Source organism: Ceratotherium simum, chromosome 5 (genome assembly GCF_057802395.1).
Source record: "Ceratotherium simum simum isolate JZ-2026a chromosome 5, ASM5780239v1, whole genome shotgun sequence".
NCBI classification, from domain to species: Eukaryota; Metazoa; Chordata; class Mammalia; order Perissodactyla; family Rhinocerotidae; genus Ceratotherium; species Ceratotherium simum.
This window is the reverse complement of record NC_141904.1, coordinates 27,311,166-27,327,511: the sequence shown is the minus strand read 5'-3', so window position 1 is coordinate 27,327,511 and position 16,346 is coordinate 27,311,166. Positions and strand designations below refer to the sequence as shown.

The following is a 16,346-nucleotide window of genomic DNA, read 5'->3' as shown; positions in this document are numbered from 1 at the left end:
AACTAACTGCAGGTACATCGACAAGTATGATATTTTACACACAATATGGTTGTACTCAGTATGTTCATGCATTCATTCACAACTATCTATTGAGGAGCAACAAGTGGCAGATGCCCTTATAAGGACTGTGGATATAGCAGTAAACCACAAACAGAAATCCCTGCCCTCATGGAGACTGTATTCCAGTGAAGAGAGATCAAAATAGACAGATGTCTACAGTAGTGTCAGGTGGTGATAACTACCACAGAGAATAAAAAGGGAGGGGAGGAGGCCAGGAAATGCCAGGGGAGGGACGAAGGCAGTCTGAAACTCTGTAAAGGGAGAGCTGGAGTGACTACACTGACAAATCTTTGAGCCAGACTTGAAGGAGATGAGGGATCCAGGCAGGCATCTATCTGGATATTTGAACAGAGAGAAAATTCTCATCTTACCATAATGTTTTCACTTCAAATACGTAACTGGTTTCAGGGCATCCTTTGTTTTAATAGCGAAAGGAGTATTTCTACCTGACAAGTAGTGACCTGATTCCCCCTCAGAATCTCCCAACTTCTCAGACCTTCTTAGAGACAGATAAAGGTCAGAGGTGTGAACCATGTCCTTCCCTGGAAACTGCTGGGTCCTCTCCTGGAGGTGACATGTGGGAGCATCTCTCAGGCACAGCTGCTATGTCCACAAACCATGTCTAGCCGACACCAGCTGTGCCTTTATTTGGGTATTATTCTGCTTCAAAATAAAAATAGTTGCATTGTTTTCCTTTATAAATAAAATATATACAAAGAAAGTAATTTTAGGGGAAACAATAAAAAACGTAAAATTAAAATAAAAATCACTTGTTTTCCATCCAGAAAAAAGCAGCATTGGTATTTGAGGCCTTCACATTCCAGATAACCCTTAACTGAAGGAGGGTGGGGCATACAGCTTTAAATAAAGCAGACACCTTCCTTTTTTTGGTTGGACAGAATTCCATTGTACGGGTGTAACACTCAGTTGCTTCTGGGATGCCATACTCCTTCAGAGGCTACATGCTGTTCTTTCAGGCATAATCCTCTAAGACCAGGCAGAGGTTGGAATGTTTTATTACCAGATATTCTCCGCTTGTATATTCACGACCACAGAGACGTATTTTTTTTCTGGAACATTCAGTGACATAATTTGATTGGGGAAGACCTTTACCTGAGCCATTATAAATGGGAAATTTATAAATTATGTCTTTGAATAAAGACATCTACTGGGAACTTTAACATAAATTCAACATACAAATAACAAGACAACTGTTCTTTACCGACCACAGCATTGAGAAAGTTGCTTAACATCTCTGAGCCTCAAGTTCTTCATTTGTGACATTGATAATGTCCACCTTTCTATATCTCACTTTGTTAGTAAGAAAGAGGACATAAGTGAAAGTACCTTGTAACTGCAAAATGCCATGCAAATTCAAGAGTCTTATTAATTATTAAGACACTCCTTTAGCATCTGAAACCTCCTGTTTTAACCTCAACTCTCAATGTCTGCATCTGCTAACTACAGGAACTCAAGAGGACCAAAAACTCTAACATTAAACTACAGTGCCCCCTAGCCCCTGTAGGAGGTCAAGACAGCTGATGAGCCTGGTGAGTAAGCACCGCCACAGATGGTTCTTTTGCCTGAGGGAAGGGCCATTAATTGTACCTTTGGATTATTTCCATTTGTCCAAAAGGAAAAACACTTGCGTGTTTTCTTCAGTATTTTCCTGTTAACAGTCTTCTTATTTTTAATTTAAAAAAAAGGAGTAAAAAAGTAAACATTCTTTACAATTTAAATGTTCTCCCTCCAAATTGCTTTAATGAAGAGTATTTCTAAAAGACTATTGCTAGATTTACCCTACGACTCACTGAAATATTTCTGATTTATATGTGATTACCTAGTCACATTCACTAAATTCTTTATAATCCATTGTGAGAGAGGATATTGGTCATAGTGCTTTTTCACAGAGAAGAAATAGGGGGTTAAGTATTTTTGCAAGATTGCGCAGCAAGCTGTTATTATGAGCTTCAGCCCTCTGGTTCCAATATGCATTAAGTCCACCAACAGATACAGAGTTGTGCAAAGAAAACTGAATATTTTAATATCAGAATGTAGAAATATATGCTACCATGGCTTATAAAAACCCATAATAAAATATATCAGTTGCTTCCTTCTATAGGCTACAGTTCTTTCTTTATCTTCAGTTCTTAATTTCATAGATTTTTATAGAAATTTTTAAGTTTAAATGGTCCAGTAGGTAAACTGGGTCCCGAAGTGATGAGTCCATAGGAAACCGAACTTGCTCTGTGGGTTTATTTTCCATGCTAAGCATTTAAGTATTAATCAGCACGGCTTTCAGGGATTTCTTTCTAACATCCTTTTCTATGTAAGATAAGGACTGCAATTCATTAGCCCATTGGAGGAGCCAGAGGCTTGGCTAAGCTTTGCCTTTCTCGACTGTTCATCTCAAATTTAATGGGAGTGTGAGCGTGTGTGTGTGTGTGTGTGTGTGTGTCTCTATATTATACTGGTGACCAGAATTATGACAATCTTGGCTGTGTTGTAGGCTGAAATATCTCTCCCCTTTAGGGGTCAAAGATCATTTCAGCCTCAGTGTCCTTTTTACTGTTCTTACTGCCTACTAAGTGAGGCAGCAAATGTGATCTCGTAAAAGTAGGAGGTGACTTTTATCACCAGTTATTTTTCTTTACATTTCTCTATCAGCCTAGCTCAGAAAATACTCAGGAAATAAAAATAACTCTTCACCATCTACTGGGTTTCTGTGATATGATCACTTCTAAGTGAAAACCTCTATTACCCTAGCAATGGTCCCTTTAGTCTTTTCTTCCTTTTAGGTATAGACATCACAAACAACTAACCCTCAAGCCCACGGCAAAGAGAATAAAGGCACCATTCCTTTTCCCACTGCCTTTTTAACTTGGGAGAGGAGGCTAAATTTTGGCGAGGAGGATGACATTCACGGGAGGGGCGGGATAAGTGTGTCTAATTACATGTTAATGGCAGAACTCGCCTTAACCACGTCCCCTCCCGCACCTTGGTGAATTTCCCCCGTGTGCTTCTATGTGGATCCACAGACCCTTCTCTCTTTAAGAGAGCTCTCGCGCCCCTCACTCCGCCCCCTCCCAGATCTCCGGGCTCGTCAAAGCTTCCCGAGAACCATGGTTGGTCCAGGCAGGCAATCGGAGCACCTCATGGAGCCGCTGCTAACCGGGGGTGGGGTGGGGTGGGGTGGGGGTGTCTGTTTGTAGTACTCTCAGTCCTGATGTCACAGGCGCGGCAAGGACATCGCAAGGAGGAGTCGGATTACAGTAAGGATGGGCAGTGCAGCAGGCAGCCCGAGCGCACGCTCCAGCCGCCGGGGATCGTAGCCCGGGAAAGGCAGCCTGCAAGGCGCTCATCCCGCGGAGGAGGCACGCTCGGCGCTCGCTGCTCTGCACGCCGGGGACATTTCCAGGGAATGTAGCATGAAACGGCTCTGCTCTGCGTGTCAGCCTTGGGTGCGAGCTGATGCTGAAGACGCCGCGGTGGGGTTCCAGCTGTCTGATTAATGAGAAACATAATGTATTTTGGTGAGTGTTAACTCTGATGATGTAATTCTGGGGGTGCCCAGCTCTTCCTCAGTGCAGACAAGCCCTTTACAAAATCTTTAAGCCGAAAGAATATATTACATTAAACCTACCTCCACTTGGCAACTGGAGGACCAAACTGGTGCAGCCTTCAAAGCTTGCTTTGTGCTACGATTGGGACTATTAGTCATGAATGAGTTTTAAGTTGGAAAAGAAAAGAGACAGGGGTGGGGGTGGATAAACTTTGCCTTGATTTGTCTGCATGAAGTTGGTTTTTTTTAGCTAGGTGAAGAAGGAGAAATGATGAGGCATGGGAAGTCATGGGCTAACTTAATGGAATGTAAAAGAAAGTTCCTATACTATTGATGCTGTGAAGGCTTAGTCGATATCAATGTTTTATTAAGCATTTTGATTTTTCCCTAATTCTGAGGCAGAAGGGGAAAATATTCTTTGGTGTGCAATAGTTGAGCAGCTGAGAACACTCGTCTATACCATCCCAGTTTTCCATCTAGCTAGAGCAGCCTAGCACACAATGCATATTATTTTAAACCGTTAGAGGTCTCGAAGCTGTTAAATATTTGTGCAGTTTAGTTGTGTGCCCCGGTGGAAATCTCCCTTAGCTTTTCAGCTGAGCTGTCTGCATTTCCAGAAAACATGTTGAGGCTTAGATCTGGGCTATCAGTGGAGCACTGTGAGCGGGCTGGGAGCTGTACATTTGCACTGTAACGCTGCAACTTACTGCTGGGAGAGAAGGCAAAACCCCTTCACTAAATAAGAAGCCAAGAATTAGGACTGAATATCCTTTCTCTTTCCCTGCAGTTATGCTTTCCTTCTGTAAGTTCCATCCCGCGTCATCGTCTAAGGTCTTCTATCTGATATTAAAAGGTTTGTGAGAGCAACTGGAGAGGGACAAGGGAAGGATTCCAAGATGCAAATGCTCTGGGTGATTTCTTGGTTTGCTTTAAATATGAAGTCTAGAGTCATTTTTCAATTAAAGAGGTATTTAGATAAACTTGCACTGGGCACTATTAGTTTCTTGGGCATTTACTTCTGTGTGTACTGTTTGCTTTGTTTTGTTTGCTTGAGCCTCTTTGAAACATTTGCGAAAGTCTGGAAGGAACCCAAGTTGCAAAAGCCGAACGCCTTTAGTTGTCTTGACAGCAGTTTTGATTTCCCTATAATTTGTGTCATATTAGAAAAGAAGTCTTAAAATAACTGAAATGGATTGGGAAGAAATAATTCTCATTTCATAGCCAAATTTAAGCAGAATCCAGAGGTAACATCTCTTTTCAGGGGAGAGAGATGGAGGTGGTAAGCTTGTTTATTGGCAATTAATAAAATAGCAAGTATTTATTGTGAATATATGTTTGATAAGTGTAAAAGCTTATAAAGATAATATGTCTTTTGGGCAAAATAAAACTTCTGCATGTGTAATGATATCGGAAGAATGGAAAGTAGATTATAATTTTAGCTTAAGTTTTCAGCCTCTTGCAACAATTCTTACGTGATTGTGGTGAGGAAGTACTGTTAACCAGAGTAGTGGTACAGTCTAAAAGTACTAGTCAGAGGCCATCCATGCTGTACTGGATTATCATGTGGCTATTGGAGAAATGTTCACTGGGCTCGCTCATGTTATTAACTGTATGCCAGTCCAGCCGTCTGGAAAAGCACAGTGATTCACAGGACAATTAGTTTCACTGTGTAATGCAGGTTTTAATAGTACAAATTGAAATGTGATGTCCTACTTCAGATGAAACTGTACTCTTTGAAAGGCAAGTCTAAAGTTGCCCTCTGTGTCGTGAGCATGGTTCTGTCTTACCATCATTCCAGCATGAGATGTGTTTTTCTATTCACGGAGGAAATCATGTGTGTTTAGGAATGCTGTTTCTTTCAGGTTATGTTATGCAGCCCCTCATTCAAGCTGTTAGACATCCAGAACTCTGGGATCCCACCTGTCTCTAATAAAATCCATGGTACAAGAGCTAGGGCAAGAAGACTTGAGCAGTACAACCCAGGCATGTTCAGATTCTATAGCATTCTAACGCTTGCAAATCTCTAAGACTATGTATGTATGTATCTGTATTTATGAGTGTGTATATTTGTGTGTGTGTGTCCAAAATTTTAGCTATTTTGGGTAATTTTTCAAAGCAGTGCTTTCACTTTGCAGTTGGGTTGCCTGTTACTTTCTTCTTCATTTTTGAACTGTAAACGGTTTATCAAGTCAGGGAGAACAGGGACAAAGGTTGAAAGCAGGGCTGCATTCTTGGGCTCTTCTGGTGATTTGTGGAAATGGGGTAGAGGTGTCAGAAGTCTTTTATTTGCATACCCAGCAGGAGTGATGGAGAGTAACACTGAGTGAATTGATAGGCAAGCAGGATATTTACTTACCGTAAAAATAATCTAATTTGTCAGTGTTGCACACCCCCGCCCCTTCAGATATAACTGAAGAATCATTGCCGGAACAGGCTGGCTCAGGCTCTCTGCTTCTCTGTACTCCTCCTTCCCCGTAGAGATTGGACAATTGGACCATATCCTTGCTCAGTTGGAGTCAGTTGTGTGTATGCAAGTTGGTGGAATATGTAATATTTCCAGTTCTCAAGAATAGCTCATGTTTTGAGTGTGCTGTCTCAGACTTAAAAGACTAATGGAGCCTTTTAATGACTTAAGCCTCACTCTTATCTCCTATTGAAATTTTAGTGCAGTGTTTTCAATAATTGTTCATTTGCACTTACTGCGCAGTGATTTAAGAGTTTGCTGTTCAGTCACTGTGGATACTTTTGTTACTTATTCTATCGATCCTGCGTTCATTACTGGGAGTTAAAAATAAGGTTCACATGGGAGAAAGAAGCAAGGAAAATCCCAGTCAGCAACCTGATTGGGATTTACTGTAAAAGCAAGGGAAATAACAAATACTTATGAAGTTACCCTCTCCACCCCCATAAATATTTTACATAGTTAAAAATTACATGTGCCAAGGATGAATAGCCATTAATAATTTATCCAGAAATAAAAGCAAGGCAGCTTGGAGATTTCTCCCCAGATTAAGGAAGAGAGGCCGTGGGTGGTTGTCAGTACAACAGACCTGAGCTGCCAGGTTACAGTTTGTGAAGAGGAGTGTGCTGGGATGAAGGGCAGGTTCTTTGCTTGAGTGCGTCGCAGCTATTTCTCAGAGCCTGGCAGAAGGTTGTAACCTCGAACTGTCTCCAGCTCTAAGCACCGTATGTCTGAATCCTCTTCCCCTTTCCATCTGGCCCAACACATTTCTCCACTGCTGGAATGGTGAGTCGTTGCCAGTGGTCATGTCAACCTCACAAATTGTCCATGGTTGGCCAGAGAGGTGCCATGTCGCAACCCTTTGCCATCAGGAGAGAAAATGGGAGGCTGATTGCACTGAGGAAATTCTATGTGGCCGAAGATCAGGACGTTTTCAGGCCGGAGTCAATCAGATGCAGAGTATGGTGAGCTTACAGCCAAGGAGAGGCTGGTGCTTGCTCCATGAGAATACTCCCCAAAAAAGAAATGATACATCTTAAACAAATGAGCAGAACTTAGAGACAAACACGAAAGCCCACTCTAAATGCTACTATTAATGGCATATTAATTAAACATGGAGAAACCAGCGAGCAAAATTAGAAAGTGTGAATGAGCCATTCAAGTTCAGCTTGGGGTTAATTGTGGATCTGCTGTCTTCCTTAAAATGCCTAAGAAAAATAGGAAAAATACTTAATGGTGTGCCTGTCATAACAAGAAATACTTGATTGAGGAAGTTTTTAATATAACAGCTAGAAAAAAAAATCCAGTAGTAAAATTCTAGGCCAGAAACCTATTCCCTTGCCTATAATAGACACATTTGTACATTGTCATAGGAAGGACTTTTGTTTTTCCCCTGGGATGTTTAAAAGATTCTCAAGTCAGCATTTACACTTTTGGTTGTGGCTGGACCATCAAGTTTCACCTCTAAAGCAGTATGTTAGGAAAATAGTTAAGTGGCAAGGTTATGAGGAAGGAAATGAGCAAAAAACAGCGGGCAGCAGAGAAAAACATTCCTCTTTTTTTGTGTTTTCAGTGGAAACATTTAACTCGTCCTAATTAGTTTGTACTGAGTGATCTGTTATGGGGAATTAGGTCCACTAGAGTCATTTAACACTCTGGAGGTGTTTCTGTCTTCCTGAGGCTCACAGAGGGAGAGAATCATTCAGGAAGGAACTTTTTAGTCCAGATTCCCCTGTTTTAAAATTTGAAGTCATTACTATTATGTTTTATTACAAATGAATCTAAATAACATGTAATAAATTACTACATAACTGGGATGGAGAATGTGGCAGGTGAATACTGTTGGAAAGGATCATATGCAGAAACCTGAAATCTAAGAGGACTTAAAAAACCATAGATTTCTCCCTCAAGACAGTCCTCTTTAAATTCATATGAAGTTTTTATTTTAAGGAGCCAAATTTGATCAATATGCCAGTAACATGAATTCCTCATTACACCCTTAAATTTTGAGCTAAGAATTTTTATTTTTTTTTAAAGGACCTTCTTAGTTGCTGTAATTATATGGAAATAAGATGGGTTTATTTAAGGGATAAGTTCCAAAATTCATGAGATAATGACGACTTGCAAAGTTACCCTTTTGTGGGTGGCATAATTGTTCTGAAAAACAAATGAATAATTTAAATTAGTGGTTTCTGACTTCCATTCCAGAAGATTTGGTCACAACTGCTTTTGACTGAAACTTCCCTTGATAAGACGAGATGTGTTGGCGTATGTGTGCGTGTGTGTGTGTGTGTGTGTTTCACACTGGATCGTCAAATAGTGCCTTGTTATATAAATACCCAGATATTATTCCTTGTTCACATCTGTTATGTATTCCTAAATCTTTTCACATTATTTGCAAGGTAAAACATTAAATATTGAATTAATAAGATGGATATTAAACTATTTTTTAAGCACAGCTGGCTTTCAAGTTTAACAGCCATTATATACATTAGAGGTTTTAAAAATCAAGTCATAAGGATAATTTTCAAAGCTTTACCTGCTTAAGAAAGAGTAATGCTTGTATAAGCAGAAACCTATTTCTACTTTGACCTTGAGAAAGAGATGTTTCCATTTGTATTACACTATGAAAAACCTGTCAAAAAACAACAAAGGTCATAGTCGCTGCCCTCTCTCTCTCTGTCTCTTTTTAAAGAAACCATTACATATCATTTCCCACAAAGATTAGTTTTGCAACAGAATTTCACACATGATTGGTGGCATTAAGAGAAAATACAGCATAAGAGGTGGCTAGAAATATCAAAGCTTAAAGTGGTTGAGATCATGCTTGCACCAAATTGCTAGGGTTGAAAATAGGAAGATGCTTTGCTCTGTTGCAGCGTTAAAATCGTTATGAAGCAGCTGGAAGTCAGCCTTCATTGAATGTGAACTCCAGGTTTGCACAGCCTTTAAAATCGAAGGTATTTCCATGAAACCCTCATGATTCCGAATCCTGAAATGCATATGAACCTCTATCAGAGCACTGGATAGGATGCATCGAACCCCTTCTCCTTATGAACATTTCAGTTTTCTCCTTTTCGCCCACTTGCAATATCACATTTCTGTAAGTAGGGAGGAAAGAGAAAAGTATCCTGGCCAAGGTCGGAAGGGAAATCGGCAGCAGAGTCAGGATTGGTGCTCTGAGCAAATGCCGTCTGCCCCAGAGCACGATTGTACCTGGTGGGAGATGGGGGCTCTGGGGCGGGCATGGGGTTGGTCAGCTGAGAGTTCTGTTAATGGATGAGTGTTTGATCTGTGTCCTCAGCACCCTGCTTGGCTCAGTGCCAGGCACACAGTCACTTACAAACGTATTGAATGTGCAAGACTGATTGTGTTGGAGATCAGAGAGGAGGAATCCTCCTTAGCAGAGCCTGTAAGGGTGACGTTCTCTATGCAAGCTGGTGTATGTGTGTTGACAAGAGAAACGCTCTGCTTTGTTCCTGAACACTAGCTGTTTTTTTTCTTAATCTGTGAAAGTAAGGACCAGTCCTTACCAATTAGATCTTGAAATAGATGTAAGGAAGTCCACAATCTTTTTTCTGTTTCCATTTACTTCTTCTTTTTTTTTTTTTTTTTAAATTTTTTGTTTATTGCAGTAACATTGGTTAACATTGTAAAAATTTCAGGTGTACATCATTGTACTTCTATTTCTGCATAGATTACATCATGTTCACCACCAAAATACTAATTACAACCCATCACCACACACATGTACCCAATTATCCCTTTCACCCTCCTCCCTCCCCCCTTCCCCTCTGGTAACCACCAATCCAATCTCTGTCCCTATGTGTTTGTTTATTGTTGTTATTATCTACTACTTAATGAAGGAAATCATACGGTATTTGACCTTCTCCCTCTGACTTATTTCACTTTGCATCATGCCCTCAATGTCCACTTAGAACTCTGCAGTGTCAAGAGAAGAGGGACAAATCCAAAGAATATTGAGACCAATGTACAAAAATGTCTGAAGAATACCTAAAATCATCCTATAAGATGGTAGAATTGCACATTGTATCGATTCATCTGATCACAGCATTCTCTTGCCCCCAGGCTGGGGTAGGCAGGAAAACCCCCTGAGTATAAGTAGCTGAAAATGTCCAGGAAGGCCACCAATTTCGAAGATTGCCATTTGTGTAGGCTGAAGAAAATGGAGATAATTTTGACTACTGTTTGCAAGGCTTTTGTGAAATTGTTCTTCACACTTACCTTTTTCATATACATGCATTTTGCTGATGAGGGAAAGTACTGGTGGCAGATTGCTGAGGATAAAAACAAAATAATGAATGTAAACGTACTTTAATAAACATGCTCCCTTACACTTGTATAGCAATTTGTATTTTTCAAAAGGCATCAACATTATGCTTTTGTAATCCTCAAAATGACCCATTGCAGGAGGTAGACAAAAGATAATTATTCCTATTTTTAGATGAGGAATCTGAGCCTCAGATGCCTGAAACAACTTTCTCAAGGTCACACAGCTAGTAAATGTTAAGGCCAAGACTCCAATTCAGTACTTCGGAGGCTTACTTCAGTGCTCTTGACTCTTTACAGCAGAGCATAGGGGATGTTTTTATGAATGGAAGATTATGTGTAATATCAACACTAGAAAAAATATTCCAGCTGATAGCTAAAGAAATGAATACAAATCATTGGACTCTATAATACGTTTGTGTTTTGGCTTTGTGGAATCACAAATTGATAACAGAGGCCTGAACATAGTTCATACTTTTATTTATTCTGCCTTGTCTTTTTACATCAAATAATTAATAATCAGAAAAAAAAATACTACTTAGAAGACATAAATTGGCCTCAGGTGGGACCCAGGCTTTCTCTACTCTCTCTGTTTTTCCAAGGCATTATTAGATATTAAGGGTTGTAATAATTACATTTGCTGGTGTCTCACTATTTAACTCAATGCTTGGAAAAGAAATCCAAGTCATGTGTGCTAGAAACTCTTTGATATTTACAGGGACACCATCTCCAGGATTTGTTCAAGATGGAGTCCCAGCCTGGCACTTTATTCTGTGACTGATCAAGAGGAAAAAAATGGCCTACGTTAGAATCTTAACTGTTCCACTTACTGGCTCTGTAATCTTGAGCAAGTCACCTCACATTTTTGATACTCAGTTCTTTTGTAAAAGGAGAATAATGATAATATGTTTCCCACAGTTCTATTTTGAGGACTGAAATATACAAGGCATATAAAAGTGCCAAGCCCCAGGAAGTACATGCTAAGCCGTCAGTGAAATTTGATTCTTTCTTACTTTTTCCCTCTATATCAGCCCAATATACAAATGTATGAAAATTGAAAAAAGTTATTATATCTGTTAAGGTCAAACCAGAAATCAGGATCCATGCCAATTAATTCACAAAGAAGGACTTTAATGCCGATAATTTGTTATATGGGTGATAGAAGAGCTGAGAAGCCACAGGAGGGATGGTGAGGTAACCCAGAGATTAGCGATAGCAAGAAACTGGTGGTTGTAAGATGGAGAGGGAAGAGATAGAGTCCTGGAGGACAAGGCCCAGGGCCTCCTGGCAGGAGCTAGAATCATGGCAGGCCTAAGACGTTGAAAGATGGAAGGATTCAGCCTTCCGCACAGAGAGAGACAGAAATACCCTGGCTTCTCCTGTTCGCCCACCCTCTAATGCATTGCCTCTGCCTCTCATTGGTGGAAATGAGCCAGATGCCAACTGACAAGGCAGCCTGGGCAATGCATCCTGCAGGTGTCAGCACCTGGCAGTCCAGGGAGAGTTGGATAAACTGATCTCAGGGCAAACTGGCCACGGACCTGGAAGGAGATCTTACACCTGATATAAGTGGCACTTTAAATGAGAATGTCTCTGTAAAAACATCTCAATTATCAGTGAGAGGTTTGGTTGGAAGAGACACAAGTAAGAGAGACAGGAGGATAGTTGAAGAGCTTTCAGCAAGTCCTCACCAATCCTCCCAGTTCAAGTAGCGACTTTGTCACTTGCTGGTAGTGTGATGTTGGACGAATAGTTGCATCTCTCTCTGTGTCAATTTTTCGCTTTATACAATGGGTTAAAGAGTCTCTCTGAGAGCCAGGTTCAATGAGATGTTGAATGCAAGCTTCGTAATCTGCAAAGCACCATATGAATGGGCCTTGTTATGAGGATGTGAAAAACCAAGTGAATTAGAAAGAGAAGAGTGGATTAAAAAAAATAAAAACAGCTTGGAAATATACTTTCAGCTCTGCAGCTTAGCATTCCAGCAGAGATTTCTAGTTCACTGAGGAAGGGAGAATTTGCTTACTTCCTCAAATAGCCCCTTGTATTGTGGGGTTAGATGTACCTTCAAGGCCACATCTAATCTGTTCTTTGTCATTATCCTATAACAAAGGGAAACTGCAGAAGCAGAGGCAGGGGAGAGAAAGGGAGCAGGGCAGGAAACCCTTTGTAAAGATTCTGTGCCCCATATTCCTTCCTCTCCAAGACTCTAACAGGGATAGACACATTGAAAGCTGAGGGAGTTTATTAATAGTTGCTTGGGAAGAGAAGAGGGATTGGGTATCGATTTTTATCCTTCCATGTGTTGCTGGACTTTTAAAAACTGATTTCTTTGGCTGACTGGCCCTGCTATTAAAAAAAAAAAAATTAAGGCAAAACATTCCACCCTTCCTGTATGGAATTATTAGCATCTCGCTCAAAGCCTGGTTGTAAAGCCCTGTGACAGTTCATAACTTACAGTGCCCTTGTTTTCAGGCGACGCTGCGGGGGCTGCTGGGAATCGTGGCCTATGCAGTGCACAGTGTGGAAGTCGCATGATTACCACCAGGTGTTTTAATTAGCTGCCCCAAGGAAGGGCGGGCTATAACTTAGAGGTCTATGGGAATTCTTTGGATTCACATCCTAAGGAAGCTTTGTCAGTTAAAAGGTGCTTTAGAAGGCAGATTCCTTTTAAAAAAAGTTTCCTTCATAAAAAAGTTGTGTAGGATCCTAAATACCAACCTTCTGGTAAATTACTTCTTTTTTGGCAGTGTTACCTGGTTTTTCCTAACTTTTAAATGCTTAATAAGTAAGAATATTGTAGTGAGAGGCTTAAGACGTGGGCTTTCTGGTCCTCTGGGTTTCCTTAGAGAATTCCTCAACTCCCATTTGTGGAGAGGAGGCTGGTGCTGACAGATGATGCGGGCCCACTGACAGAGAAGGGAATTGAACAGAGGCTGAATGCCTGCTGCGTGCCAGGTGCTGGCGTGAGCTATTTCGTTGGCACCTCACACCATCCTTAAGAGGAAGATCAGTGGATCTAAATCCTGGCTGCACAAAGGAATCCCCTGAGGAACTTTGAAATGATGCTATTGTTGAGGCCCCACTGCAGTCGGATTAAATCCACTTCCCTGGGGTGGAGCCCAGGCATCTGCATTTTTAAAAAAAAATGCCTCAGTTGATTCTGAAGGACAGCTAGAATTGAGAACCACTGAAATGGGTAATTGTAACCACTTTATAGAGCACATCCTGCACCCTAGGAGTACCCAGCTTGCCCTGCATCATCCAGGCTGCCTGTTCAGGATTCCAGCCCGGGTCGAGCTGAGTCTGAAGTCTGTGTTTTTTCCCCGCTCCACATGCTGCCTCCCCAAAGGGAAATCAGTCCAGGGCATGAAGTCCGGGCCTGACTGCAAACTGCCTTGTGCTGTCCCCTGGTTTCCAGAGTGGAAGTCCCTAAGGGACGGGCCCCCCTCCTTTCTACTTGGGACTCTTTGTAGAGCTGACACCAAAAAGAGGCTCATGCTACACTAGGTAGCATTCACTGTGATTCAGGATCACAGTGGTATGGTTCTGGAAAGGACTTGAGAACCATGTTTCTTAAAATTTAATGTTACACATATCACCTGAGGATCATATTAAAATGAGGATCTTGATTCAGTAGGTCTGGAGTGTGGCCCAGGATTCTGCTTTTCTAACAAGCTCCCAGATGGTATCACTGCTGCTGGCCCACTGACCACACTTGAAATAGTAAGGCTTGAGAGGTCATTTATCTGAGCTACAGCTTTCTGCAGATACAGGGAATCACATCTAAGGCTTTAACCTAAATTTCCCTGTTTCTATTCCACAAGATACTGAACGGTCCATGGTGTGAGTTCCAAGTAGGGTGACCAACCATCCTACTTTGCCTGTGACTGAGAAGTTCTGAGGGCGTAGTACTTTCAGTGCTGCAATTGAGAAAGTCTCATGCAGACTGGGATGAATTGGTCATCCTAGTTCCAATACATAAAGTTTAATTAATTAATTTATTTATTTTGTGAGGAAGATCAGCCCTGAGCTAACATCCATGCTAATCCTCCTCTTTTTGCTGAGGAAGACCGGCTCTGAGCTAACATCTATTGCCAATCCTCCTCCTTTTTTGTCCCCAAAGCCCCAGTAGATAGTTGTATGACATAGTTGCACATCCTTCTAGTTGCTGTATGTGGGACATGGCCTCAGCATGTCCGGAGAAGCGGTGCGTCGGTGCGCGCCCGGGATCCGAACCTGGGTCACCAGTAGCGGAGCACGCGCACTTAACCACTAAGCCATGGGGCCGGCCCTCCAATAGATAAAGTTCAAATCTAAACTTCAGTGCTCAAGACTGAGTTCCCATGGAGAACTTGAGCAAGTAACTTGATCTCTTTGACCTCAGTTTCCCTAGTTGTGAAGCAAGAATAATAAATGATACTTCCTAGAATAATTGTAAGAATTAAATTAAATGGCATATGTAAAGCACTTGACACACTGTCACAATGTTCATTCTCACTAAATGCTGGCAATGGCTCTTGCCACGAATTTGTAGACCTGAGTCCATACTCCCCTTCATTACTGAAAAGAAGAAGAAATACCCCAAAGATCAAGTGTAAGTGGTTATGGATCATCTTGACTGCACTCTCTCTATGGAGAGGGCAGCTTGTAAATCACTTCCTGCCCTGAAATATGATGGGCAAGCCAGGGTGAAGTCATTCTTGGCTCAGTGTACAGTTTGCTTACCCTGAATATCAATACTAATGCTTTTTATTTGCTGTTTAGGGAAAGAAAGGCCTGGCTAAAGCTTGGCCACCTTGGGATATTCTGAACTGGCCCTTCATGTTCCTGTTGACCTTGTTTATCCATTAGTGTTTCTCTGAGCTCTGTAACAACTTATGAGGGCAGCTGCTGATGACTGTGTCTTCCATCTCCTGACCCGACATTGTGTTAACAATCGATATCCTTAAAACAACTTAAACACACACACACACACACACACACGTGCTCACACGCAGAGGCAAGGCAACACCTACACCGCAGCTTCCACTAAAAATGCCCACGGAGAGGAGAAAAGAAAGACTTTTAACTCACACACTTCCTAGCACACAGCCTGGCACATGGGCACTGGAATCATAAATGTTTATTGAGTATAATCCCAAGCCGTCGGCATCTCTCTTTGATGCAAGTGCATTTCCGGGAGAGACCTGAGGTTGCACTTCCTCGTGATCACTTGGCTGGTGTTGAGTGAATGAGGCTGGCTTTGCCAGTCCTTACCTAGGAAAGCCAGTTCACTCACCTCCTGTGAAACGCCGTCCGCTTATCAGAGCACTTAGTCTGCCAAATATGTGACTATTATGTGCGAAGCAAAGTGCACTTTTGTTTTTCTGTTATGACTAGTAAGTAGGGCTGCTACAAACAGCAAATTATTCCACAGTAGGGGTTACCGGGCCTGAACTGCTGCCGACCAGCATTTTAGACAAGAAAACAAATGAACAACAAAGCAGAAGCTACTCTTGCTTTCCTCGAGCATAAAATGCAATTGCAGAAAGGGCCCAACACAGTCACACTTTCACTCATGTCCATTTTAGAGGCAAAATTAGGAGATGTTTCTCTGGTCCCATTTCTGCTTAAAACTATAGTCATAGCCTATGTCATTCTGAAAGGGCATTAAACATATGGAGTCAAAGTCTCCATTTCATAGATGGGAAAATAGAGGCCAAATGATCAGTAAATGCACATACCTGGCTGGTACCAATACTCAAACTAAAAATTAAAATCCAAGTCTTGATTTAGCCGTGTGAATTTGGATGAATTGCCCTGAACTTCAGCTTCCAAGTCAGTAAATTGAGATAATGACAAGTCACCCTACCTCCCAAGGCAGCGCTGACTCCTAAAAATAGCTCAGGTCTATTAAGTACTTAGTTCCTGCCATCACTGTTCTAAGTATATCAGCTCAGCCAGTCCTCATAACAGCCCTGGGATGGAAGA

At 41.5% G+C, this 16,346-nt stretch overlaps 1 protein-coding gene across 4 annotated transcripts in view; it reads left to right on the top strand.

The window, feature by feature from the left end:
- Nucleotides 1-16,346, top strand: part of ZNF385D (zinc finger protein 385D) — an 817,460-nt gene that overhangs the window by 534,761 nt on the left and 266,353 nt on the right. The window contains exon 1 of one of the 4 annotated variants that reach the window (XM_004419419.3): nt 3,342-3,593. The exons of the other annotated variants lie outside the window; for them this stretch is intronic. Coding sequence (XP_004419476.1) covers nt 3,572-3,593 — 22 coding nt within the window. The 5' untranslated portion in view covers nt 3,342-3,571. Of the gene's footprint in view, nt 1-3,341; nt 3,594-16,346 lie in introns of those variants that run through there. 4 annotated transcript variants of the gene reach the window in all.